General features: G+C 46.5%; 1 protein-coding gene across 1 annotated transcript; it reads right to left on the minus strand.

Annotated features, from left to right (window-relative positions):
• Positions 1–92: 92 nt before the first annotated feature.
• On the minus strand, positions 93–26,792 carry togaram1 (TOG array regulator of axonemal microtubules 1; the record flags this gene model as incomplete). The annotated part of the gene is made up of 22 exons (XM_080532094.1): positions 93–349; positions 611–697; positions 1,321–1,540; positions 1,814–1,994; positions 4,612–4,727; positions 5,196–5,322; positions 5,806–5,964; positions 9,803–10,038; positions 10,607–10,712; positions 10,990–11,110; positions 11,779–11,997; positions 12,538–12,631; positions 12,906–13,072; positions 13,788–13,853; positions 13,960–14,130; positions 14,245–14,348; positions 14,546–14,769; positions 15,743–16,035; positions 16,403–16,654; positions 18,874–18,999; positions 22,994–23,060; positions 25,743–26,792. The coding sequence occupies 22 exons, from the start codon at positions 26,790–26,792 to the stop codon at positions 96–98; spliced, it is 4,440 nt and encodes a 1,479-aa protein (XP_080388220.1). The 3' UTR covers positions 93–95.
• Between the last annotated feature and the right edge of the window lie 558 nt (positions 26,793–27,350).

A 27,350-nucleotide genomic window follows, 5' to 3' on the forward strand; every position in this document is an offset into this window, starting at 1 on the left:
TGGGGGTAGGCTCCTCAGGAGGAGGGGGTGGGGAGGGTCCTCAGGAGGAGGGGGTGGGGAGGGTCCTCAGGAGGGGGAGGGGGGGGGTAGGCTCCTCAGGAGGGGAAGGTCCTCAGGATCTCGTTGAGGCCCTTATGGACGTTGGCAGACTGGGAGGCGGCGCACTCCGCCAGGCCGGAGCCCATGTGGGCGTGGAGGGCTTGGCACAGGCTGGCGGTTGCCCCCCGCACGCTGCCGTCCCGCCCGTGGACGGCGCTGTGGCTGGAGGTGCCCAGGAGGTGCCACAGCAGCGGCAGGGCCTTCTGCTCCACCGCCTGGGGCTTGCGGGGATACAGCTCTGTTACCAGATCTGGAAGACAGGGTTAGGCAGGGGAGGGAGAGGAAGAAGAGGGGAGAGTAGTGATGCTGAAATACAGTTGGTTTCTTTCCAGTTCAAACTTGCTGAACTGGAACCTTGGCACAATGGGGATCCAAGAGGGTTAACCCCACCAAGGAGCATAAACCTCATGAGGTGGCAACATATGCACACACACAACGAGTATCTGGGAGTTTTCCCCTCTTTTCTATTTTGAGGGTTGAGGAACTCATTTTGAAGGATTTGTTGACATACCCGCCACTTTCGTTATGAGATCCACCTTCGCCTTGCCGCTGAGGAACTGGGCCTTGTTGCATAAGGGCTGGAGGAGGAGGGTGTTATCTGGCAACAAAAGGAAAAGAACGAAAGTCAAGTCGAAGCTTGTCATTCCTGTCAGTTACAAGTGAGTCTCTCACAGAGGGGACAACAACAGTGCACCAACATTTGAAGCTGAAGTAAGAATTTAACCCCAAATCGGCAAGTATCAAGTATTCAAAAGTATTCAAAACATATATATACAGGGTTCCCACACCTTCTGAAACATCAAATTCAAGCACCTTTCAAGGACTTTCAAGACTCAATTCAAGGACCCAACATGGCATAGTTTGAGACAGATCTCGATGAGAATTTATATAATAGGAACTATCCGCTCACAGACAACAATTAAAAAGAGAGGCTTGAATGTGTGAACACTAGATGGTCTCTTGCCTTCCCTACCACAGCACAGCAAAACAATATATTGTGAAATATGTGTAAAGTTAAGCAATACAGAGAGGAGGAGCTAAGTAAAACATTTTTGAATATATATATTTTTTAGAGAGAGAGAAGAGACCGGAATTCAAGCACTTTCAATGACCCATGTCTATTTTCAAAAATGTTTAAGTTTTTAAGTCAAGGACCCGTGGGAACCCTGTATATATAATGTTCTCAGAATTTACGTCAGACGATAAACGTCAGACACCCACCCAGGTGCTGTGTGAGGGTGTGGATGGCTTCGATCGCAGCGGTGTGGATAGCGTTGTTCTTGGAGTTGAGGTGGTTGTCCACGATGGCCGGGACCAGGAAGTGGACGACCTGGGCCAGGTTGTCCTTGAGCAGGGGGGTGATCTTCTGAAGGGACTCCAGAGCGTACAGGTTGACCTTACTGTTGGACTCCTGCAGTCTGGCCTTGAAGGCATCAAAGAGCTGGCGGGGAGGGATGGGGAGGGATGAGAGGAGGGATGGGGAGGGATGAGAGGAGGGATGAGAGGAGGGATGGGGAGGGATGAGAGGAGGGATGAGAGGAGAGTAAATCACTGCTGGTTTAACTACTGTGTGTTAACCTACTGCACTTGCACCAAGTCTTATCTATGGACATTTGCATGGTTCACTTTTATTTTTGTATTTTTTATAAAAGTTCTTAGGATTCCTGAGGTGGTAACCTGAGGACTTCGAGAAAGCTCGACTGACGTTAGTTACCGGGACTAGGCTGCCGATGACCATTTTGGGGTTGTGCTCGCAGTCGGCCACGAGCTGGTCGATACCCTTGATGCGCTCTCTGAAGTCCTTTGAACTCAGCAGAGCCGAGATCTGCATGATGTATTCTGACTTGTCCGCAATATTGTGCACCTGAGCCTTGCTGCTGTACTGTCCAGAGTCCCTGCACACACAAACACAAGGTACAATGTTGAGGATTAATTTGAGTCCCTCTGATTGTGCCATGGGTCACCTATAAACATTTCTCTGGGTCATGGGTCAGTCCCCAAATGACCTCCAAACATGGTCTTGTTTAGTCTAAACATACATCATCTGTTGTAAATTCATTGTCTATCACCCAAAACAACAGATGGTCTGCACCAAGGACAAAGTTGATACAACTCTGTGTTTCTGCTCTGAAAAAGGTAAGGTATGTCTTCTGGCTGTGTCAGAGAAGGGTTTGACTCTGCATCCAAGAAGGGTTTGATTTAATTGTTTAATAAAAACAATATTTGACTGCTAAAAATGTCTCTCCTTTTTCTGGACCCCAACAAGAAGGGAGTTCATTTAGAACAAATGACTCACACCATAAGGCTCCAAAATGAACTGGGAGAAAAACGCTGCAAAAAATGTATTTATCTAGCCCAGGGGTGCCCAATACGTCGATCGCGATCGACCGGTCGATCGCAAAGGTAGTATGGGTAGATCGCATGGCATTGAACAAAACGGAAAAAAAATAAAATAAAAAAAATAAAAAATAAAAAAAAATAAACGTTTTTTTTTTTAAAGTTCGCCTATCATCCATCCTCACTATGGCTTTTGCCACTTGATTGACGTACAGGTAAGCCAGTCTGCGATCTGATCTTTTCACCTACACCTAACACGCGGTTCACCACGCATGCGCAGTCAACAGCACCAACTACAAAATACAAAATACCGGCGAGACTAATTACCTAGTTAGCCTTCCAATTTCTACTATTTACTATATAATACTAAATAAAGGCTATACAAATGAGTGGGGAAGCTGGACCAAGTAAGAAACCAATAACGTATAACTTCCATCCAGAATGGGAGGAGGACTTTTTTACAAGATGTGATATTGGAAGTGCGTCTGTCTGATCAGCAAATCTACGATGGCTATTTCGAAGAAGGGAAATGTGGCAAAAGAGCGAAAACGTACGGCTGCAACGATAGCTTCTTATCGCGTCAGTCACGTTCTTGTTAAACACATGAAGTCATTCAAAGACGGCGAAATTGTGAAAAAAGTTTCTCGAGGCTGCAGATTGCCTTTTCGATGACAGATCCACAGTGGCTGATGACACCTTGCAGCCTGCCTACACCTTGCAACCAGCTCCTACAGCCCTGACTATTAGAAACTAGCTGCCTCCTCCCAGTGCCAGGTCTCCCACTAAGGTAGAGAAATGCATTTATTTCCTCCTTTCAAACTAGGGAACTACCTGTTTTGTATCTGGTTTACTTTTCTGTTTGTTGGATCAGTAGTTGGCTATGGTACTGCAGACTGGCTGTCAGTGTGTGAGTGAGAGAAAGTGAGTGTGTGTGTGTGTGTGTGTGTGTGTGTGTGTGTGTGTGTGTGTGTGTGTGTGTGTGTGTGTGTGTGTGTGTGTGTAAGAGAGTGAGAGAGAGAGAGGGAGAGAGAGGGGGAGAGAGAGGGAGGGTTTGTGCTATGGCTCCCTATGCAGACTGGCAAGTGTGTGTGTGTGTGTGTTTGTGTGTGTGTGTGTGTGTGTGTGTGTGTGTGTGTGTGTGTGTGTGTGTGTGTGTGTGAATGTGTGTGAGCGAGAATAGCAAAGAGGGAGGGTTTGTGATGGTCTTCTCCTGTGGCTGTGTGACAGAGAGAGGGAAAGTGTATTGTGAGTTTACTATGCAGGCTGGGAACTGTGTGTGTGTGTGTGTGTGTGTGTGTGTGTGTGTGTGTTTGTAGTACGTGCATGTACGTTTGCGATGTTGAAACTAGACTGGTAGATCTTGGCAGACTGGCTACTTGAAAAGTAGATCTTGGTTCCAAAAAGTGTGAGCACCCCTGATCTAGCCAATGTATCTGATTCCTCATGATCATTGTATGTACAATATGTAATGATGCATGTTAAATTAGACAAATTCTGTTTTGATCATCCGATGACCACATATTTGTTTGTTTGTTTCCGATTTGTGTGTTCTTTTTATATTATTGTGTTACTAAGTATGTTTCCTTTTTCTCTTTAAGTGACATTTTCCCTAAATAATAAGTTGACCAAAAAACTAAATAAGAAGGGAGTTCATACTGATGAGCACAGCACACAAAGATAAACTGTGAGTGAGAGCACACAAAGATAAACTGTGAGTGAGAGCACACAAAGATAAACTGTGAGTGAGAGCACACAAAGAAGTAGAGACTTGAACAGCTCAAGAGCCATTCCCAAAACAGGAACAGTGGCTGGAAATTATCCAAGACATTTTTGCTATGGGAAAGTTGACACACTTTCTATGAATATTGAATTACGGTATTTAACAACTATTCAATGTTATTTTTATTTATTTCCTATTTGTTTGTGTGTCTTGTTATCGTTAGTTTTTTTGTGTTGATGTCGATATGGTGTTCTGTGGAAACTCAATAAAAACTTAAGTGACAAAACAAAGAGAGCCAGTGTGTGTGTGTGTGGGGGGGTGGCAGTATGTGTGTGAGGGTGGCAGTGTGTTGGGGGTGCCAGTGTGTGTTGGGGGTGGCAGTGTGTGTTGGGGGTGCCGTGCCAGTATGTGTTGGGGGTGCCGGCGTGTGTGGCAGTGTGTGCTGGGGTGCCCACCTTCTGGCCAGGTTGAGGGGTTCCTTGGTGAGGGACGAGGCCCTGACTGTGCCACTGCCGGGGAGGGAGCGGCGGCCCCGTGCTGAGGGGGTGTCCTGGGGTATCTCCCCCAGCCCCTGTTGACAACAGAACACACACATTCACACACACGTTAACACACCACCAATGACACACACATTCACACACACGTTAACACACCACCAATGACACACACATTCACACACCACCAATGACACACACATTAACACACACGTTAACACACCACCAATGACACACACATTAACACACCACCAATGACACACCACTGTTTCTACTGATATATGCATAGTAATATATGCCATTTAGCTGACGCTTTTATCCAAAGCGACTTACATTGCAGTGAGTGCCTACATTTCAGTATATATGGTCCCAGCGGGAATCGAACCCACAACCTAAGCGTTGATAGCGCCGTGCTCTACCAACTGAGCCACAGAGGACCTACTGCTAGTGTCTTGTCTCAGAATCGAGAAACGCTCACTCAGTTCCACTCACACACACACACACACACAGACACACACACACACACACACACACACACACACTACCTTAGTCTTCAGCAGGAACACGGCGTCTCTGAGGGTGGGCAGGTCTTTGGCAGAGCTGTATTTCTCCAACATCTTATCGAAGTCTTGGTGAGACGACAGGAACAGCAGCATCCGCCTGCCGTAGTACCTGAGGACAGGAACACACAGCGTCAGGAGTCAACACACCACTGCTTTAGACATCACTGAATAGATAGAAAACAATCTACATTTACATTTTAGGCATTTAGCAGCTGCCTTTATCCAAAGCGACTTGCAACAACTACATTTGTCTAAGTAAGTGAATCGTCTATCCATCAGTCATCATAAGAAAAGGTAATGCCAACACCAGAGGCCATTGGCAGTTACAATGGTATAAGAAGGAATAATAATAATAATTTATTTGTTTTAATTTATAGTAGAGAAACACAGGGGGGTAGGGAGGTTTTTAGGAGGGACAGTTAAGATGTAGACTGAAGAGATGGGTCTTCAATCTACGCCGGAAGATAGGTAGTGACTCTGCAGTCCTGACAGCAGTGGGCAGCTCGTTCCACCAGCGGGGCATCAATACAGCCCAAAACTCATGACCGACTAGCGCGACTGCTGCATCCACGTAGACATCCCACCACCCTACCTTGCTTCCTGAGAGGAGTCCTGCGCCAGCTTGGTGACGGCGGGGAGGATGCGGTTGGTGAGGTCCTTCCCCCCTGACAGCACGCGGGCAGCGCCCATCTTCTCCACCAGGTTGGTGAGGTGCTGGGCCGTGCACTTCCTCACCACCGGGTTCCGGTGGCTGAACACAGGGGAGACAGAGAGAAACACAGGGTTCAGGTGTCAGAACACAGGAGAGACAGAGAGAAACACCGGTTTCAGGTGGCTGAACACAGGAGAGACAGAGGAACACACGGTTCAGGTGTCTGAACATAGGAGAGACAGAGAGAAACACCGGGTTCAGGTGTCTGAACACAGGAGAGACAGAGAGACACAGGGTTCAGGTGTCTGAACACAGGAGAGACAGAGGAACACAGGGTTCAGGTGGCTGAACACAGGAGAGACAGAGAGAAACACCGGGTTCAGGTGTCTGAACACAGGAGAGACAGAGGAACACATGGTTCAGGTGTCTGAACACAGGACAGACAGAGAAACACAGGGTTCAGGTGTCTGAACTAGGGCTGGGACGACGCGTCGACGTAATCGACTACGACAATACGTCGACTTGCGTAATGTGTGTCGGTACGTCGCCCCAAAAAAATAAAATAATCTAGCTGCAATTGCGGCACTGCGCCGACGTGGTGGCGGGGGCGCTGTTTCGCAAATAAGTTAGCTTTCGTTTTTGCTAGCGAAATAGCTGATAGTATGTTGACTGCTCAAGGAGAATACATATTTGAAAGTACAGAATGCCTGAGAGCCTTATATTGCATTATATTACATTATATTTTGAATGGTCATCTGGTGCCTGAATATTGTGTTTTCCTTTACATAAATAATGACATTTCCACCATAAATTGATGCAGAAAGGGCACAAATTGGTGCATATCAATTCACCAGAATGCAAGAAATTAAGTGTTTGTGATGTTTAAGGACCCCCAGACAGCCCTGCTTCATGGGTCCCCCCCGATGTCAAACACCACTGGTACCACCTCCGCCTCATTTTGAGCCAGGAAAAACCCTGATGGCCATGTTGGCATTCAAGTTGGCTAAACATAGCAGTGAGTCTGCCCTGTGTCTGGGGCTGTTTGACAGAGGCAGTTACAGTAGTAGTAGTAGTAGTAGTAGTAGTAGTAGTAGTAGTAGTAGTAGTAGTAGTAGTAGTAGTAGTAGTAGTAGCAGGTCGCCGAATTAAAGGTGTCTGTGTTTAATTGCGGGCCCACAGACAGCCCCCATACATCAGCTGATCATTTAAAGGGGCGGCCGTCTGAGTAATGTGCATGTCACACGCTGCTTTGTTTTATAAGAGCAGCAGCTATTACCCAGAGTGCTTTATAAAGACACTGTTAAACAGAGAGAGACAACACAGCCATTAATTTGGGGAAAATTAAGTGATACATTAATCGAGCAGAAAAAAAATAATAATCGTTAGACTAATCGTTAAATTATAATCGCTAGATTAATCGTTAGAAAAATAGTCGTTTGGGACAGCCCTAGTCTGAACACAGGAGAGACAGAGAGAAACACCGGGTTCAGGTGGCTGAACACAGGAGAGACAGAGGAACACATGGTGCAGGTGTCTGAACACAGGAGAGACAGAGAGAAACACCGGGTTCAGGTGGCTGAACACAGGAGAGACAGAGGAACACAGGGTTCAGGTGGCTGAACACAGGAGAGACAGAGAGAAACACCGGGTTCAGGTGGCTGAACACAGGAGAGACAGAGGAACACAGGGTTCAGGTGTCTGAACACAGGACAGACAGAGAAACACAGGGTTTAGGTGTCTGAACACAGGAGAGACAGAGAGACACACCGGGTTTAGGTGTCTGAACACAGGAGAGACAGAGAGACACATGGTTCAGGTGTCTGAACACAGGAGAAACAGAGAGACACACCGGGTTCAGGTGGCTTAACACAGGAGAGACAGAGAGACACAGGGTTCAGGTGTCTGAACACAGGAAAGACAGAGAGACACAGGGTTCAGGTGTCTGAACACAGGAGAGACAGAGGAACACCGGGTTCAGGTGTCTGAACACAGGACAGACAGAGAGACACAGGGTTCAGGTGGCTGAACACAGGAGAGACAGAGAGAAACACCGGGTTCAGGTGGCTGAACACAGGAGAGACAGAGAGACACAGGGTTCAGGTGGCTGAACACAGGAGAGACAGAGGAACACAGGGTTCAGGTGGCTGAACACAGGAGAGACAGAGAGACACAGGGTTCAGGTGTCTGAACACAGGAAAGACAGAGAGACACAGGGTTCAGGTGGCTGAACACAGGAGAGACAGAGGAACACAAGGTTCAGGTGTCTGAACACAGGAGAGACAGAGGAACACAAGGTTCAGGTGTCTGAACACAGGAGAGACAGAGGAACACAACATGTGTGGAACAACATCTTCAATATCTCAGACAATCACCATGGTTACAAATCATGTCATTCAGGTACTAGAACTGAACTAGAGATAATGACAGCTGGTGGTGATGATATTAGTTCTCCATATAATAGCCATCCATGTCTGTTCCTGCAAATGTCATATTTAGTTATAGCCCTCGCTAATGACAGGTGATGATAGTGATAGTTACAGTATATCTCAAAAGTGAGTACACCCTTTAGATTTTTGCAAATATTCTGTCATATCCTTTCAGGGGATAACACTATCTTAATGAAACTTTGATATAACTTAAAGTAGTCCGTGTGCTGCTTGAATAACAGTATAGATTTATTGTCCATTGAAAATTACTCAGTACACAGCTGTTAATGTCTAAACAGCTGGCAACAAAAGTGAGTACACCCCATAGTGAACATGTCCTAATTGTGCCCAATGATGTTGTTTTCCCGCCCTGGTGTTATGTGACTCGTTAGTGTTACAAGGATTCAGGTGTAAATGATAAGCAGGGCTGTTAAATTTTGTGTTTTGGGCACAATTCTCTCTGAATGCTGGACAACATGGCACCTCATGGCAAGGAACTCTCTGAGCGGCTGGAAAAAAGGATTATTGCGCTTCACAAAGATGGCCTTGGCTATAAGAAGATTGCCAACACCCTGAAAATGAGTTGCAGCACAGTGGCTAAGATGACAAGACATTACATGACAGGTAATGATAGTGATATATATATATATATCTCACTAGTGACAGGTGATGACAGTGATATATATATATATATCTCACTAGTGACAGGTGATGACAGTGATATACTGTATATACATATACTGTATATCTCACTAGTGACAGGTGATGATAGTGATATATATATCTCTCACTAGTGACAGATGATGACAGGTAATGATAGTGATATATCTCTCACTAGTGACAGGTGATGACAGGTGATGATAGTGATATATATGTTACGGTACATGTGGGAAATCGGTACATGTGGGAAAACTAGGGTTAGGGTTAGGTGCTAGGGTGCTACTGTTAGGGTTAGGGGTAGGGGTAGGATTAGGGTTAGGGTTAGACATGCCAGCATGTACCAAGTCGACGTAGCACCTAACCCTAACCCTAGTTTTCCCCACATGTACCGTATTACCACATGTACCGTAACATATATATATCTCTCACTAGTGACAGGTGATGACAGTTGATGATAGTGATATATATATCTCTCACTAGTGACAGGTGGTGATAGTGATATATATATATATATATATATCTCACTAGTGACAGGTGATGACAGTTGATGATAGTGATATATATATATCTCTCACTAGTGACAGGTGATGACAGTTGATGATCGTGATATATATATATCTCTCACTAGTGACAGGTGATGATAGTGATAGTTGTAGCCTTTGCTGATGACAGATGATGAAAGTTATATCTCTCACTAGTGACAGGTGATGGTAGTGATATATATATACATGTATATCTCACTAGTGACAGGTGATGATAGTGATAGTTGTAGCCTTTGCTGATGACAGGTGATGACAGTTATATCTCTCACTAGTGACAGGTGATGACAGGTGATGACAGGTGGCAGTTACCTGAGCCCCCCAGTGAGCAGGGCGTTGATGCTGCGTGTGGGGGTGCAGTGCTGCACCATGCTGTCCAGCGCTGCATCCACGGGCTGCCTGATGAAGGCGTTGCACTCCGCGGAGCGCTGCAGCAGGGCCCTGGCCATGACCTCCAGCTCCTGGTCCATGGCCTTCTGCAGGTGGCTGAACAGGTCGCACACCGTTTCCACGGCAACCCGGGACACGCTCGACCGCAGGTTTTTCACCTGAGGGGGAGGGGGGGCAACGGACGCAGTCGCAGTCAGCCATCTGATGGCTCATGTGAATGAATGAATGAATGAATGAATGGTCTTTTATTGTCATTAATATAGTACAGGTACCATACAACGAAATTTGGGCTTTCAGAACCATCATTACAATACTGGCCCCTAAAGACCTCCTCAACCCCACTGTACAGTTTATATACTATGAATAAATGAATACAAATTAAAAATAAAAAAATAATAGAAAAAGTAATTCTTCCTTTTTCTAGCATGGTGACTGACAATGGCCCCTGGTCCTAGCAATAGCATAGATTGCTTTTTCTTATGATGACTGACTGGATAGACGATTCACGTAGACAAATGTATTTGTTGCAAGTTGCTTTGGATAAATAAACATTTATAAATAAATATAAAAAATGTAATGGAATTCGAGGCAAATATCATGTAGTGTCTGTCTACACAGCTTTAAAATGGGGATAAATAGATAGAATACAGGTCCTCAGGATAATGTTCAGCTGTACATTTAAGGGGTTTGTATAAGAGACTAGCCAACTATGAGGAGAGGTCATACCTCTTGTATGACGGCGATACAGACGTCATGCAGCCGGGTCAGCAGGATGTCAGAGTGGTACTGGGCCAGGCTACGCAGACACGTCAGGCCCTCGTTCTTCTTCTCCCTTCATTCAATTAAAAATAATAATAATTGAGTAAAACCAAATCGGTTACTTGAATCCGTCAATAAATGATTGATGAATTTTGGCCCCCAAAAGTGCCTGATGGGTTGATGTTTCTAGAATTCTAGAATGTTCCGAGAAGGCAAGGCAAGTTTATTTGCATAGGACATTTCATACAACAGGGGCAATTCAAAGTGCTTTACATATAGCATTGATTCACGTAGAGCCTCTAGAATGTTCCTAGAATGTTCTTAGAATGGGGTTCCATGCTCCTGCTCACCAGTCTTCCGAGCTGAGCAGTTTGAAGCTCTGGATCAGCGTTAGCTCGGGTTTGGAGAACGGCCGCAGCTCCGGTACCTCCGGCTGGTCCTTCCTCTGGCTGTGGGTGGCAGACAGCTCGTCTGGAGAGACACGGAGAGGTCCACTTTACATCTCTATCAGTCAGCCTCACGCTGAAAACAAGCAGCGTGTGTGTGTGTGTGTGTGTTGAGTGTGTGCGTGTGTGTGGCTGGTTAGTAGAGAGCTGTCAAAACAAAGCGCCGCAGCCCATTATCTAAGGGAACATCTCATCTAGCCAAAGCTTTGCGAGCTTTGATGGTCCAATTAGTGCGATCGACCAAAAACATGCCTGCAACTGTTGTTGCCTGGCTCACGTAATCATAATGCAAAGCAGCACTTTTTAAGTGTTTTTCAATTGACACACGTCTATTGAAGATGATGGTCCTCTGTGGCTCAGTTGGTAGAGCATAGCACTGACTTCAGTTGCGGGTTCGAATCCCACTGGGAAAAATGTATGCACTCACTGCAATGTAAGTGGCTTTGGGTAAAAAAAGTGTCAGCTAAATGGCACATATTATATCAGTATATTAGAGAGAAAGAGAAATAATATAATACAGGGATGCAAACTGGTGATGGCCCAAAAAGGTGACAAAATAGGTTTTTTCCTGAAAAACAAAGAACATTTAACCCTAACCCTTGACCTATTTTGAGGTAAAAAACGGCTTAAAGGTGACAAGTTTGCACCCCTGAATAATAACGATAGTGGAGAAAAAGAGCCAGTTCCACTGACCGGAGCTGTGAGACAGAGAGGGGCGTGTCCCTCTGAGGCTGGGAGCTCTCCTGAGGCGGGGCAGGGTTTTGGGGTTGGGAGGCACCGTGGGGGGGCTGGGCTGATGGGGGGGACTCAGACACTTGATGGGGCTCTGGGGCTCCACGGGGCTGGTGGGGGACTCGGCCGGGGGAGAGTCAGCCTTGGTGGACGCCACCATGCTACCGTTCAGATGCAGATCTGCTAGGAAGAAGGACATGACATTTATACATTACATTTACACCATTTAGCACTCAGACACTTTCATCCAAAGCGATTTAGAATTAGAGATTACAGGGACAGACTCCCTGGAGTGACTTAGGGCTGAGTGCACACTAGTGGTGGTGTTCCTAGGTGGGATTTGAACTCATGACCTTCTGATCACCAGGCCACTTAACTCACTATCCACTAGGCCCCCTACCCCATACAAAACCTGTTACAAACATTCGTGTCTAGTAACTATCTGTGCAATACATCAGCAGTGCATATGGGGAAATGCAATGCTAGAGCATAGGGCTGCATAGGTGGGTTTAGAAAAGGTTGTCCTATGTGGCTCAGTTGATAGAACAAGGCGCTAACAATGCTTAGGTTGTGGGTGTTCAATTCCAGCTGGGACCATATATACTGAAACATGTATGCACTCACTGCAATGTAAGTCGCTTCGGATAAAGGCGTCAGCTAAATGGCCTATATATATATATATATAATATTATATTACATATTAAAAGAAAGAAATGGTACCTTTGAAGACCTGCTGGTCCAGACGGTGCTGCATCTTGTCCCGAGCGAGCGAACCTCGGAGCTCCCGAGCGAACCTCGACATCCTGTACTTCTCCTGCACCGAACACAAGAACACACACATCAGTTAAACACATGTTCCAAGAGCTGTTCCAGACGGACTGCTGTAGCCTTACAGAGAAGCTCACTGATAACAGTGGCAGAGGGCTTCCTCATTCATTTCCAGGGCCTGATGGGAAATGTAGTCTTTGAGAGAGAGAGAGTGAGAGAGAGAGAGAGAGAGAGAGAGAGAGAGAGAGAGAGAGAGAGAGAGAGAGAGAGAGAGAGAGAGAGAGAGAGAGAGAGAGAGAGAGAGAGAGAGAGACACTGACCGCCTCCTCTGCGTCTGGGCTGTCGTTGGGGTCAAAGTGGTTGCCGGGGACAGCGTAGCCATGGTTCCCAGATGGAGGATCACTGGGCAGCTTGTTCGCGCGGTCGCCCTGGTCCATCGACATGGCAACGCCGGGACGGCTGGACAGGGCAGACGAGACAAACACACCTGCGCAGGTGGAGAACGCAGAGAGCTCGAGCTCATTATAATGTTTTGAATAAAAACCACCATTATTCAACAACCTCTCACCATTTCATAGCAGTTAGAAAATAGTATTGCGTACTGTCCACTACTCGGTACACTACTCGGTCATGACCTTTCACCCTCCTGGCGCCTGGCTGGTGGAACGAGCTACCCTCTGCTGTCAGGACTGTCCCTCTTAAAGACCTCCTTATCCTCCCCACTACCCCCTTGTACAGTTTCTCTATAACTATAAAAAAAACAATTAAAAAAACAACAATTTCTAGCATTGTAGCTGCCAAATGGCCCTTGGTTTTGGCATAGATGACTATTTCTTATGATGACTGATGGACAGACGATTCATTTACGTAGACACGACATGTATTTGTCGTGAGTCGCTTTGGACAAAGGCGTCTGCTAAATGCCCAAAATGTCAAATGTAAATGTAACACGGTGCTCTCTCTCCCCTGCTCGGCCAGCTGTGTCTCACGTAGACCCGAGAGCTGCTCCAAACAACTCTTTGACTTGGCCTTGCTACTCTGCGGCCCCCCCCAGGCGAGGCCTTGAGAACTTGGCTATCGGTCGTCAAACACAGAACGGCGCCAGAACACGGTGACCTCAGAAGGACGAGTACTTGAGTTGGACACGGACAACTGAACAAAAAAAGCACTTCTCCCCAAGTCGTAAATTACAGCGGACTGACCTCTTCCAACCACACCTTCATGCATGTCCGTGGCCGGCGGGCTCCTGTTGCTGTAACTCTGGGATCCTGAGGGGCAGGAGCGTGAGAAACACGTTGAAACGACCGACGCACTGAAATAAGACTAGAGTGACATGGCCAAGACAGAGCGGCACCAACGACTGTATCGACTGACCTTTGGCAGGACGGAGAGCTCTGATTGGCTCCCGGCAGGCCGGTCTGGTCAGGGGCGGAGAGTACTCCCTGGTCCGGTCCTCTTCCTCTGGTTCCATTGGTCCGTTGGAGTAGGTGACTCTCTGACCAATCACGCTCACCTCAGAGGTGACTTTATCTCTGAGGGGGAAGCCTGCAGGGCCCACACACACACACACACCCCAATAAAACAGAGCTTTATGAGCTTGACCAGAAACAGATATAACTTTTTATTATCCAGTGACCATAGTTAATATCTTCACTGTACCTTGAAGGCTACTGAAGTCCATTGACGCAGAAGTCCTCAGTTTTGCAGAAGGCACTCTTGCGAGGCGAGGCTTTGCTGCTGAAGGTTCGGCACAGCCCCCAGGGCTGTTGAAAGAGGTCACAGCAGCGAGTGAGAATGTGCCAACAGTTTCAACTTAAGAGGCAGGTCGCTGGCTGGAATCGAACCGCAGGGACCCTGCAATTACGTGGCATGCGCCTTAGTGAGCTACACCACCCAGGCGGCACCCCCCCCAACATTTCTGTGGCTCTTCTCATCCTTTTTGTCTGGTCCCCAACAGTACCTAGTCTTGGTCCCGTTGAGGGTGGAGTTGGGGGGGGAGTAGAGGCTGGACAGGCCGCTCTCGCTGGCCGGGCTGTTGACGGTCGGGGAGGAGTGAGAGGGCGAGTCCAGCGCCAGCTCCAGCTTCATGGCCGAGTCCGGACTGTCCGGGTCGGACCCACTCAGGCTTGCCTTGACCCGCTTCTTCGCAGCGCTGTAGCGCAGGTACCGCAGAGAGCTCATCATCTGCAGAACACAAAACACACAACGCTGGCACGTCAGTAACCTGAGAGGAAGGAGAGTGTGTGTGCTTGTCTGTAATAACGATCGAACCGAACATCATGCAGATCATGTTTCTTGCATTGGTGTTGGATCGACGGCAATTTAGACGTCAACTATCGTTCGTACAGCATGTGAACCTTTCAATGCAGATATCCTGTCTCAGTTTGTCCCACTTTACCCTTGCCGCAGTGAGGGAGAAGATGACCCATATTTCATTACACTGCACTGAAGCATCTTGAGTTATGACAGGGGTGTCAAATTCAAACTTACTGAGGGCCAGGCTGAGGTTTGTGAATAAAATCTGGGGCCAGATATGATGACATGATATCGAAGAAATATAAGTAGGCTAGTAACTGTATTAAATTGTAAAATATTGTTATATAATATATATATATATAAATATATACAAAATTCATAAATATAGTCCTGGACTAAAATCACACTTTCAATGTAAAATCTCCATTGAAGATGCTTTTTAGTCTACGATTAGGCTTACACCTGGTCTGTGAAACCGGCTCAAAGAGTAGGGGTAGAGTGGGGTAGTGGTGGCCTAGTGGATAGTGAGTTGGACTGGTGATCATAAGGTCATGAGTTCAAATCCCACCACCACTAGTGTGCCCTTGAGTAAAGCACTTACTTAGTTAGCCCTAAATTACTCCAGGGAGACTGTCCCTGTAATCTCTAACTGTAAATCCCTTTGGATTAAAAACGTCTGGTTAAAATGTAAATGTAAAACATTTAGGGCCAGTTTCACAGACAAGGCTTAAGCCTAATCCTGGACTAAAAAGCATCTTCAATGGAGATTTTACATTGAAAGTGTGATTTAGTCCAGGACTAGGCTTAAACCTTGTCTCTGAAACCGGCCCATTTAGTCTAGGATTAGGCTTAAGCCTTGTCTGTGAAACTGGCCCATAGAGTTCTAAACAGTAATCCTGACCTCTTCCCGGTCCAGAAGCTCCTCGTCCTGGTCCTGCAGGCCGAGGTGGGCCAGGTCCAGATGGAGGTTTCTGTTAGCCGGTTGGTCCTGGAACCCTGAAGTGAGCGGGTTGGACCTCTGGCTGTTCTGAGACTGGCCCCGTTCTGGCTGGGGGAAGACCGGAGAGATGGGGGGCACGGTCCGGGGCGCGGCCCGAGTCCCGCTCAGGGCCCGGCGGAAGGACGAGGTGGAGGAGGAGCTGACCAGAGAGGCAAGGAGAGGTCGCGGCGAACACCTGCTGGATGTGAGGTCATCTGGAGGGCAAAGACAGCACACGTCGACTGCGTTCTACAACCTCCTAAAGACCACTTCATCCTCTTCATCCCCACTACAGTTTCTCTTAACGTTTTTTTATTGTTGTAAATCGCTTTGGACAAAGGCATCTGCTAAATGCCCTAAATGTACTGTAATTAAATACATGAAAAAAAGAAGAAAAAAAAAGTTACATCTTTCTTCTTCTAGCATCATGACCGCCAATGGCCCTTGGTTTTGACATACATTTATTTTCCTTTGATGACTGATGTCTGGCGTCTGCTAAATGCCATATATGTAAAAAAAAAAAAAAAAAAGATACACTATGCAACACCAGACTGGCCTTCAGCAGGTCAACACCAGCCATACCTGCTGTGTCCCTCCAGGGGCTGGGGTCTCGGCGGTGGGGGCTGCTCTCTCTCTTGTTGGGCCAGGTGTTGGACATGGACACGGAGGAGTCAGCTCGGCGACGGGGCTGTATCGGGGTGAGCAGGCCACCCGGGAGGGTCGCCAGCGGGTAGGAGGGCAGCAGAAAGGAGCCCTGAGGCGTGGCGTTGGAGGGCAGGGAGAAGGTGCGCTCCACGCCGGGGTTCCCTGAGAGGAGACGGCACCGGGGTACCACTGCAACACACAGAGACCTCGCAGTCAGGCCCAACTTTCACCTTTCAATCACCCTCTCGCTAACACCTGGTTCACCTGGTTCAACAGAGGGCTAGCCCCGCATCTCAGACACAAAGGCTGTTACCCTTATATTGGCATTCTGGAGATGGAGACCCCAAAGATATTACCCAATGTGATTGGATCTTCTGGGGCGGCTGTGACTCAGGAGGTAGAGCCGGTGTCTAATGATCGCAATGATTCACTGAGGCCCAAATTGCTCCCAATGAGCGGGCCTACGACTTGCATGATAGCTTGGCTGCCATTGGTGTGTGAATGTGTGTGTGAATGGGTGAATGAGAGGCCATTGTAATGGATATATAAGTCAGTCCGTTTACCATTTATCATCTTCTTCAAACACGGAACACAACATTCTATTGAGCCGTAGGAAACTTCTCCCCACTCACAGGCTGTTGTACCTCATATGCAGCTTTGCAGCTTAGGGTTGTGCTCGCTTGTGATATCTGACTGGTAAGAATTCATTTTCAGCCCTATGATTGTGCCTGGGTCTCCTTTAAAACATTTCTCTGGGTCTGCCTCCAAACGTGGTCTTGTTTAGTTTAAACATACACCTAAACAACCACCTACACCTGTTGTCAATTCATTGGCTGTCACCCAAAACAACAGCTGGTCGGCACCGAGGATAAAGTTGATAAAGATGGGTGTGTTCTGCTCTGAAATAGTTAGTTATGTCTTCCAGCTGCGTCCGAGAACGGTTTGACCCACAAAATCGATTCTGTTTAATAAACGCCTCAATATTTGACTGGCCAAAACGAGGCTATTTCTGCTTTTATTGGGATGATAGAGGCAGTAGAGATTGACAGGAAGGACGGTTGAGAGAGAGATGGGGGGGGGGGGTGACATGCAGCATATGCCGATGGCCGGAATCGAACCAGGGACCTTGCGATAATACGGCATGAGCCTTAGTGTGCTACGCCGATAGACCTATAGACCTATCGCTAAGCCACGGCCCCTTTGAAAACTCAGACAAACCCGCCCCGCGGTGGTGTAGCGGTCTACGCACTGGCCGCTAGTGCATGCTGCCCACCGGGGCCGGGGTTCGTATCCCGGCTCGCCAGATCCAGATATGGCCGAGGCACACGGGAAGCGGCATATTGGCCGGCCGCTTCCGAGGGTGGTATAGGAGTATTTCTGGACTAGGATCCGTCGCGCAACACCGCCCCCGTCTGGTGCTGGAGTAACGGTACTGGGCTCGAGGAGCCAGTCAGCCTAGTCTGCCTGGCGGCCTCCTCTGGGACTGCCGGCCACGGGGTCGTGCGGCGGATCCTATGCAATAGGCAGGGGATAATTGGATGCTACGTTGGGTTAAATTGGCTACCAAATTGGGTGAAAAAGGGATAAAATCTGAAAAAAAAAAAAAAAAAAAAAAAAAAAACTCAGACAAACAAACAACGCTCGCTCAAATTGTTCACTGACAGTGACTGACTGACCGACCGTGACTGAATGACATTCAATGACTTACAATGGCGGGAGTTCAAATGTATGATTTACAAGTAAGTAATAGACATGTTTTTTTAAAGATGACAAGAAATATTTAGTCTAGAAGCTTTTCACCATCAGATATTAGCGAGTTGTTTGTCAGAGTTTTCTGCCTGTAGTGACTTTTGCTGTGATATGATTGGACAATTTCTATTTTGGGGCATGGCTTAGCGATAGGTCCATTAAGCGCCCCCCAGTAGTTTCATTATGAACATCAACAGCCCACCCACTTCTGACCACTCAGCTGCCATTGAACAAGCTGTGTTTGACTCTATAGTGTGGAACGTCTAACGGAGGGTCTAACGGAGGGTAAACAGACTGGGATAATAATAATAATAATAATACATTAGGCTTACAGTATATAGCATTTTTCTAGACACTCAAAGACGCTTTACAAACTGAAAAGATTGAATAGTAATAATAAAAAAGAAACAGAAAATAAATAAAAGAAAGTATAGGGGCCTAATTAAGGTAGTGCTGGGGACACATGGGAAGGAGAGGGGGAGAGGGTTAACTGGTGAAGGCAAGCTTGAAGAGGTGGGTTTTGAGGGCCTGTTTAAATGTTTGGGAGGGTGTTGGCCTGTCGGATGTGGTTGGGGTGGGCGTTCCAGAGGGACGGGGCTGCGGCTGAAAAGGCGCTATCACCCATAAGACAGGTCTATGAGCCAGGATTGAGTCTTTACCTCCCTCTGTGTCAGAGTAGTTGGTAGATTTAAATATGTCGGGGTCAGAGTCAAGGCTCCCGCTCCTCAGGCGTCCAGGGGATTCTCTCCGTCTGGAGGGCTGGGGCTTCTGGAGCTCTGGGGTACCTGGAATGACAATAATTAATTAATTATTAATAAAATAAAATAAATATAGGGGGGGCATTTTTGCTTTATTGGGATAGAGACAGTAAAGACTGACAGGAAGGATGGGTGAGAGAGAGGAGGATAGAGACAGTAGAGATTGACAGGAAGGATGGGTGAGAGAGAGGAGGATAGAGACAGTAGAGACTGACAGGAAGGATGGGTGAGAGAGAGGAGGGATGACGTGCAGTATATGTCGATGGCCAGAATCAAACCACGGACCCTGCGATTACAGTTCGTGTGGCATGCACCACCCAGACACCCTCTATAATTTTTTGTAAGGTTAGTTTTTTTGAGTGGAGGCAGTCCCACTCTAATATCTTTAGTGGATAGAGACAGTGGAGAGTGACATGAAAGTAAGGAAGAGCAAATCTATTTGCATGTCAGCAAATCTAATCAAATTGTCATGTCCTGCTCCTCGCTCTACAACAACAGTCAGCAACAATCAACAAGTCAACAGCAAGCCATGGGCCACGACTGGACCACCCATTTTCTACCCTTAATGATGTGGCATCGGTAATTTCCGAAGCCCTATGATATGGTGAAATGGTAAATGAATCTGAGATCAGGATGGCCTGTGGGCCCAGTGTTTAGCCAGGAAATGTAGCCTGATCCTGGTCTGTTTAACTTGATAAATGTTCCGGTCTGGGTTTAATACCTTTGACTCAGCCTTTGGATTAACAAACCCCGGAGTTCAGTAATGACGGAAAATAGTGTGTGTGGGTAGGGGGGGGTTTGTCCGGACACTATTTGTTTGTGTGGGTGGTAAGAGTTGCTGGCATGTTCTGTAAACTGCAGTAAAGAAAGTCAAGTCCAGTCTTGCCTGCGAGCACAGGCCGCTCCTGTAAACAGTACAGTACAGACTGTAGGGGGTCAACGCACGCACACACACACACACACACACACACACACACACACACACACTTAGTAGTTACACCCAGTTCACCTGCTACAATTGCAATTTGGGGATTAAAATCAGCAAGGGATTACATAACTCAGAGCGATAGCGGAGGTAGTGGAAGTGAGTGTAATCCCTGTATTAGCAGCAGTCCGATCAAACAACAGCCAAGGGAAAAGCCAAAGAACTTAGGTTCTCTTGGCACCTAACTGTTTCGTACAGGCTCATTACAGGCTAGGGTATCTTGATGAGAGGTCAAGTTGCACACCAAACACCCTGGCGACTGTGCCATCTCTAGTACCCAGAGGTTGAGAGCATCACATGATCACCTCTCATGTAAACAGGCTTCCCTACCATGTCTGGCTACCTACATCTCCTTCTTCTAAGGGCTTTACTCATAATAACTCTGACCCCAGGCTTGCTGGCTGAGGTTGGGCTAGTCCACCAGTTGGATTGTTCTGACAGGGTGACCATGACTTCAAAACACTCATGACATTTATAGATAAAAAATTCAAAATAAAAGGTTTTTAGGACATTTCTGCTTTATTGGGATAACGACAGTAGAGGTTGACAGGAAGGATGGGTGAGAGAGAGGAGGGATGACATGCAGGATATGTCAACTGCCGGAATCGAACCCTGCGATTACATGGCTGACGCCTTAGTATGCTACGCCACCAAGCACCCCGACATATCATTTTAACCCAGTTGCTTTTGGACTCCAGAGTAATAACCCCTCTTTCTCTCTCACGATCAATCTCCTAGTCTTCTTATTCTGTAGAGAACAAGTGTACTGTAAACATGTTGTCCCTCATGAATGATGGAGCGCCCCTCTAGAAAAGGAGAGTGATGGTGAAGCCTGTGAATGAAGCAAGATGTTTTTTCCTAAACGTTTTACTAACACTCTAGTTGTCTGCTTTACTATGACACTCTACTTGTCTGTTTTACTATGACACTCTAGTTGTCTGTTTTACTACGACACTCTAGTTGTCTCTGTTTTACTATGACACTCTAGTTGTCTCTGTTTTACTATGACACTCTAGTTGTCTCTGTTTTACTATGACACTCTAGTTGTCTGTTTTACTACGACACTCTAGTTGTCTGTTTTACTATGACACTCTAGTTGTCTGTTTTACTATGACACTCTAGTTGTCTCTGTTTTACTAAGACACTCTAGTTGTCTGTTTTACTATGACACTCTACTTGTCTGTTTTACTATGACACTCTAGTTTTCTGTTTTACTACGACACTCTAGTTGTCTGTTTTACTAAGACACTCTAGTTGTCTCTGTTTTACTAAGACACTCTAGTTGTCTGTTTTACTATGACACTCTAGTTGTCTGTTTTACTAAGACACTCTAGTTGTCTCTGTTTTACTAAGACACTCTAGTTGTCTCTGTTTTACTATGACACTCTAGTTGTCTGTTTTACTATGACACTCTAGTTGTCTGTTTTACTATGACACTCTAGTTGTCTGTTTTACTAACTGTTGTTTGTTATATTGAGTGGGGCTCTTGAACACTTAAACTTTCATAATATGAAAAAAATTAAAATAAAAAAATACTGAAAATATTTCCACTACTACAGCTGCATGATAGCCAGACTGAAGCTACTGGAACCTGCAGTGCTTATCTGATTCATCATCAAGCTTCTGAAAGCTTCGCATTGATTTCTCACACTTACCCTATTATGATGGGGTTTTTCTTTTTTTGTTTTGTATACGTTTTTAGGGCATTTCTGCTTTATTGTGAGTAGAGATTGACAAGAAGTATGGGTGAGAGAGAGGAGGGATGACAAGCAGGATATGACGATGGCCGGAATCGGACCAGGGACCCTGCAATTACGCGGTATCCGCATTAGTGTGCTACGCCACTAAGCGCCCCCCTATTATGATGGTTTTAATGATGAATCTGCATGACCTCGGAACTCCTAAACAATCTCTATGGCAAGACGCATCTTTCACCAGTGTCGTCAAAATTGGGTCAATCAGTGTAATTTCGTAACTGTCGCATCTGTATGGCAAGACCCATCATTCACCCCAGAGTTTCATAAAAATTGTCCCAGTGGTGTCGGAGAAAAAAGCGTGTGACATACGAACAGACAGAGAACGAATCAGAGTCCCCCCGAGACAGAATTACTGTACTTCAAAGTCCTTTGCCCACAGGAGCCACAGAGAGGTTTAGTACAAACTGAATGCTTTCAGAATTTGCCTCAATGTCAGCCTGCATGGCTTCTATGCAGGACCTGTTTACTGAACGCCTACGAAGGGCAATGACGCCAAAAAGCATGAACGTGGAGAGAGAGGACACTGAGTAGCTCTTTGACTCCCACTAAAACAATCAACCATGTTTACAAAAAAATACAGTTCTAGAACATCTCCACCTCATCAGAACCATCCACATGACACAAGCCAGGCTTGATTTTACATTTACATTTTGGCCATTTAGCAGACACCTTTACCCAAAGCGACTACAACAAATTAATTTGACTAAGTAAGTGAATCATCTATCCACCAGTCAGAGCAGGAGAAAAGTAATCTATGCTCGGACTAGGAGCCATCGGCAGTCGTAATGCTAGAAGAGCAAACATTTTCATTTATTTATATTTGATATTAACAGTAAGTAGAGAAACTGTACAGGGGGTAGAGGGGAAGTAATGTCTCAGGGGGGACAGTTAAGGTGTAGCCTGAATATATGGGTCTTCAGTCTGCGTCGGAAGATAGGGAGTGACTCTGCAGTCCTCTGCTTCATACTCAGACACACAAACCGAAATGATTAAACGTGTAGTTTGCTTCAACGACCCTCCTTGCATCAGGCGAGACCCGTGTGCCACTCAACCGGTCAAGGAGCCTAGCAACAGGCCAGGGTCACCTCAGCGCTTTGAGTGGCTTGCGGTTAGCCTGTCTCCTTTGACTCAGCATGTTAATCCAATTCAAAGCCGGTCTAATTTAGAGCCCGGCTGACCCTGACTGGGCCCTGACAGCTTCCCCAACTGCACTTGTCACTGTGTGTGTTCTTGACATACGCCAAGGGAGAGAGAGATGTGGGGGTGGGGGGGCACTTACCAAAACTGGGGACATAGGTCTCCGGGCTCAGCTTCCTGGAGAGGGACAGGCAATCGTCACCGGTGACCTATGAAGGGACAGGATTAGGTAGTACCAATTAAAGTCCCATTGACAGCAACAAGAATGGGTCAAGTTTAAATGACAAACCAGAGCAACTTGAAAACAGAGAGGCGCCCTACCATGTACCAACTGTAATTTAACCCACGGCTTTAACAAAGGGATGTAGCAGAAAGCAGAGACTAAGCTCTGAAAAACAAACTATGTGCTTTGGGGCTGGGATACTAATCGGTGTGTAAAGACTAAAGAGACTTGGGTGTCTCTCGACGGGTGTACCGTCTCGACGTCTTCTACTCTTGTGAAACTTTTTACTGTTCAGATGTAGCCATGGCACCGAGCATGTTTCCCCAGTAATAGAGATAGATAGTCAGATCCCTGAGGTAAAGAAAAGAGCGATGAGACATTTTCACGCCCACTCAGGAGCATCTCAAGAGACGTGCTGTTGTGGATCCGTCTCACTGCTATCTGATTGAGGCCAACGCACACGGCAATAAACACTGGGATTGTAATCAACACGTGAACAGTTGAGTGGCTGATGTTTCCACAGGCGCATCGGAGTCCTGCGATATCTTCACATGCACACATGCATTACCAATTAAGTTTCACCCCCCCCTGAGTTGTGTGATAATGCTGTTGCCGGGAGACAGGGACGACGGTAAACATAAGGTTACACTGGAAGGCACTGAAATGACTTGTGTGGTGCACAGAGCAAACAAAATGTCTCTCTCTCTTGCCAAGTTATATTCAACCATTTGAACCACCGATGTTCGGCGTTCTTGCCAATATGTTACATGACAGTACCAGAAATGTTCATTGAAATATATTTCTGCAGTCCAAGAACCCTGTATGAAAATTCAAATGAAATAGTCAACTCTACTCTGTGTTATCTTTTACCAAGATAAAACAGTGCCTTTTCAGTGGAAATTGGCTGCCTTGTCCTGTATGTGACGGGGGCTTTCACATTCATTCAACCATAGAAACAAAACAGTTTAAAAATTCACAGGACACTCTTTGTTGAACATCAAGTTCATGATTCATTGCAGCTACACCAAGACGTCTATCAATACAGACACTAGAGATTGTCTCTGCAATCCACACTACATAGTCCCGTGAATGGTCAGATGAATAAGATATGTCAGCCCATCCCCTTCACTCTACTTGTACCTTCAACATCGTGGGAGATGGGAGGAGGAGGTGGGGGGTGGGGGGGGCGGGTGTAACCAGATCTTGAGTCTGTGTTTTCCCAACCCATCTCTATGACAGGGTGGCACTGCTGGGATTTCTCCGGCCCCCCCACCCTGTCTGGCATCAAGTCAGGTATTGTGGGGAAGATAACAATTAAGCCTATAATGAATCTCAGTCTGACACGACAGTCCTTTCAGAGTAGTCTATGTGCTGTAACATGGCAGGGGTGTTCCCCCCACCAGGCACCTCCTGTATGTAGCCTAGGCCAACTCCTATACAATAAAGCTGTGTCTAAGCATCTGAGAGAAAATTAACATTGGTAATGAACATTGTGCATTGGTCTGCTTTATTCAGATTTAGAATAGCCTAGAAATCACAGACAATACAGCTTCTGAGATGACTAATACACAAACATCCCACACACTGTGTGTCACACAAAACCAGGGGGGTATTCCATCAATGTCGCTAAAGGAAAATCCAGGCTTATTTTTCGCGAGACCAAATAACATAGGCCTACCTATTTTTTTAATTGTCATTTATTTTGTTGTTGTTTTGTGGTCTGAGCTCCTCTGGGATCAATAAAGTACCTAGTATCTACCTACTACTACCTATCTACTTGTCTTATTATAAGATGCCACTGGACACAGTGACTGGCTGCTCACCGACTAGCTGTCATAACAAAACGAAACAAAATCCAGACAGCCAGGTAGTAGCAGGCTTTAGGCATGTCTGTGACTGCTCCTTTCAGGCCCTTTGCAATCAGTGCACACTGGCACTTTGATTGGAGACAAACAAATCAACCACAACACATGGCCCCTTGAGATAAAAGGTGATTCAATAGGAGAGATGCTCCTCAAACTAACCATAATAAGCCCAAGTCAATCAGTGGCTGATTGAGAGCCTCTCTGGTTACACTGGATCTACATGGTATTTTTAGAAGCCCTTTGAGCCCTGAAAAAGGTGAAGTCTGCTTGTTGAGTCAATAATTGCTTCATTAACGCCAATCAATGTCAACTAAAGGGCACAATTTGCATCAGCTCCCTGGAAGTAAGACGTACGACAAGTCTCACCTAGGTCTACGCCCTGTGCATTTTTAGACGCATATTAAAAAGAGGATTAAGCTGAATGAAAACGTATGTCAGTGATGATTTAAAATGATGGATTTTAAATGTAAACGTTATTAAATGTTTAAACTTTAATTTCATCATCATCAGTGTGTTGTTGAAGCACTTCGTGAGCTTAGAATTATAAGGTTCTATCTCCGTTTAGGGTAGTTCAGAGATATTGAGCGTCAAAGTTTTTACATTCCATTATGTTTTGTGAGATGGAACCTTTGTATTTTATTAATTACTAACTCAAAAATGTCAACATTTTAAAAATAACACCACATAGGCATTAATAAACACCTAATGGATCAGATTATGTAAAAAAACTAAATTTTTACAAAAATTGAGATAGAACCTAAGCTCACGACTTGTCATAACGCTTGGTATTAGTAATCACCCACCTGCTCTGATGACTTTCCATTGGTGGCACTGCTGCATTGATGGGCATTCACCGCGGGAAGACCGCTCGTCCTCACCACCCAGGGAAGCTTGTTCTTCCCTTTGCTTGCACTCACAATCCTCCTGTGCGACGACGGGTGGTCGTCAGTCAGGGACCCCAGGCTCCCATAGCCGTGTCCGTGCAGCCCGGCAGAGCCCGGTTCTGTCCGGTTGCTCCTGCCACTGCCGACGCGCCCGCCGTGGAGCACCCAGTCCAGGTCGGCCCCCGGGCCGCACTGTGGGGGGCGCCGCTGGCCCGGCTTGGGGACCACCAGGGCGTACTCCACCGTGCCGTCTGACAGGAGTCTGGGGAGCATGTGTCTGGCTCGCCTCGCCTGCACAGCTGCCATGAGGCCCTCCACGTCGCCGTAGAGGTCAACTCTGTCCACGGCCTTAATGAGAGGCTGCTTTTTCCCAGTCTCGAGGCAATAGTCGAAGACGGCGAACAGCTCCAGGGCTGCATGGCGAACCCTCTTCTTGGTGTCGGCCAGGCACGGCGCGACCTCGAAGCACAGTTTGGGGATGTTGAAGTCCTTCCTGGGGTGGCTGAGCATCGCCGCCGTGATGATGTTGATGACATCCTCCCTGACCTTTGAGTTCTTGTTTCCCAGGTGTCCGGTGACCAGGTCCAACACTTTCTGTGGCCCTTCGATTCTCGTCAGCTGTCGAAAGACGTTCATGTACTCGTGCCTGGTGAAAGCCCGGTTGTCCCCGAGGGTTTTCAGAGTGACGGAGGTGATCTTTTTGCAATACTTAGCGACATTGTTATCCAATTTTTTGATGATGAGGTTTATAACCTGTAATGTGCCATACAAGACCTTGAAGTTGGTGTCGTCCACGAGTTTGTCAAGAAAATGGATGAACTCCACAATGTCTTCCGAGGGGACCGTCTTCAAGTCCAATTCCGAGAGGATGTGTTTCAGCCTTTCCACCCCATTTGTTCGGTTCTGGTAGTTGTTGAGGTCCAGGAGCTGTTCGTGTAACTCCTGAGGGATCAATCCAAAAATCATCATGGATGGTTTCCTTTGGATGTGGTCCAAAAAACGATGAAAAGATCTCATGTCTGTGAGGGACAGTAATATTGCTTCTGGCGTTGACTCTTCATCTTTGTGCAACGTGCAATAGTCTCTCTCTCTCTCTATTTGACTGTGTCAATGCTGTGATTGCGCCATGCCAATCCAATATGACACCTACAACTGCACAGATAGAGGTCTACATCGGGGATTGGAGGATCAATAACAGCTACCCAGAGAGCTGTTGCTGCTTCAAGTTTAGGCGTCGAGACAAGAGACAATCGTGACGACTAAAAGGCTCAATTCGTAAACCACTTGTAGCTGGCTGAGCAAGGCACTGTGGAAGGCTGTGAGAGCCTATATCTCTGTTACTAGCTAACGTTAGCTAAAAAAAAACTCCATGTTTCCATTTCTTCTGTTGAATGACTCCGTTACCAGTGCCTCTTCTTCAGACTGATGTTCTCCGTAGAAATCCAATATCACACATACGGCATCTACAACACAACGCCTGCGACGAGCTGGCTACTAGCACTGGTCGTTATAGACTCGTTATAAACT

This window comes from Nansenia antarctica (genome assembly GCF_963989245.1).
Source record: "Nansenia antarctica genome assembly, chromosome: 1".
In the NCBI taxonomy this organism is placed as follows: domain Eukaryota; kingdom Metazoa; phylum Chordata; class Actinopteri; order Argentiniformes; family Microstomatidae; genus Nansenia; species Nansenia antarctica.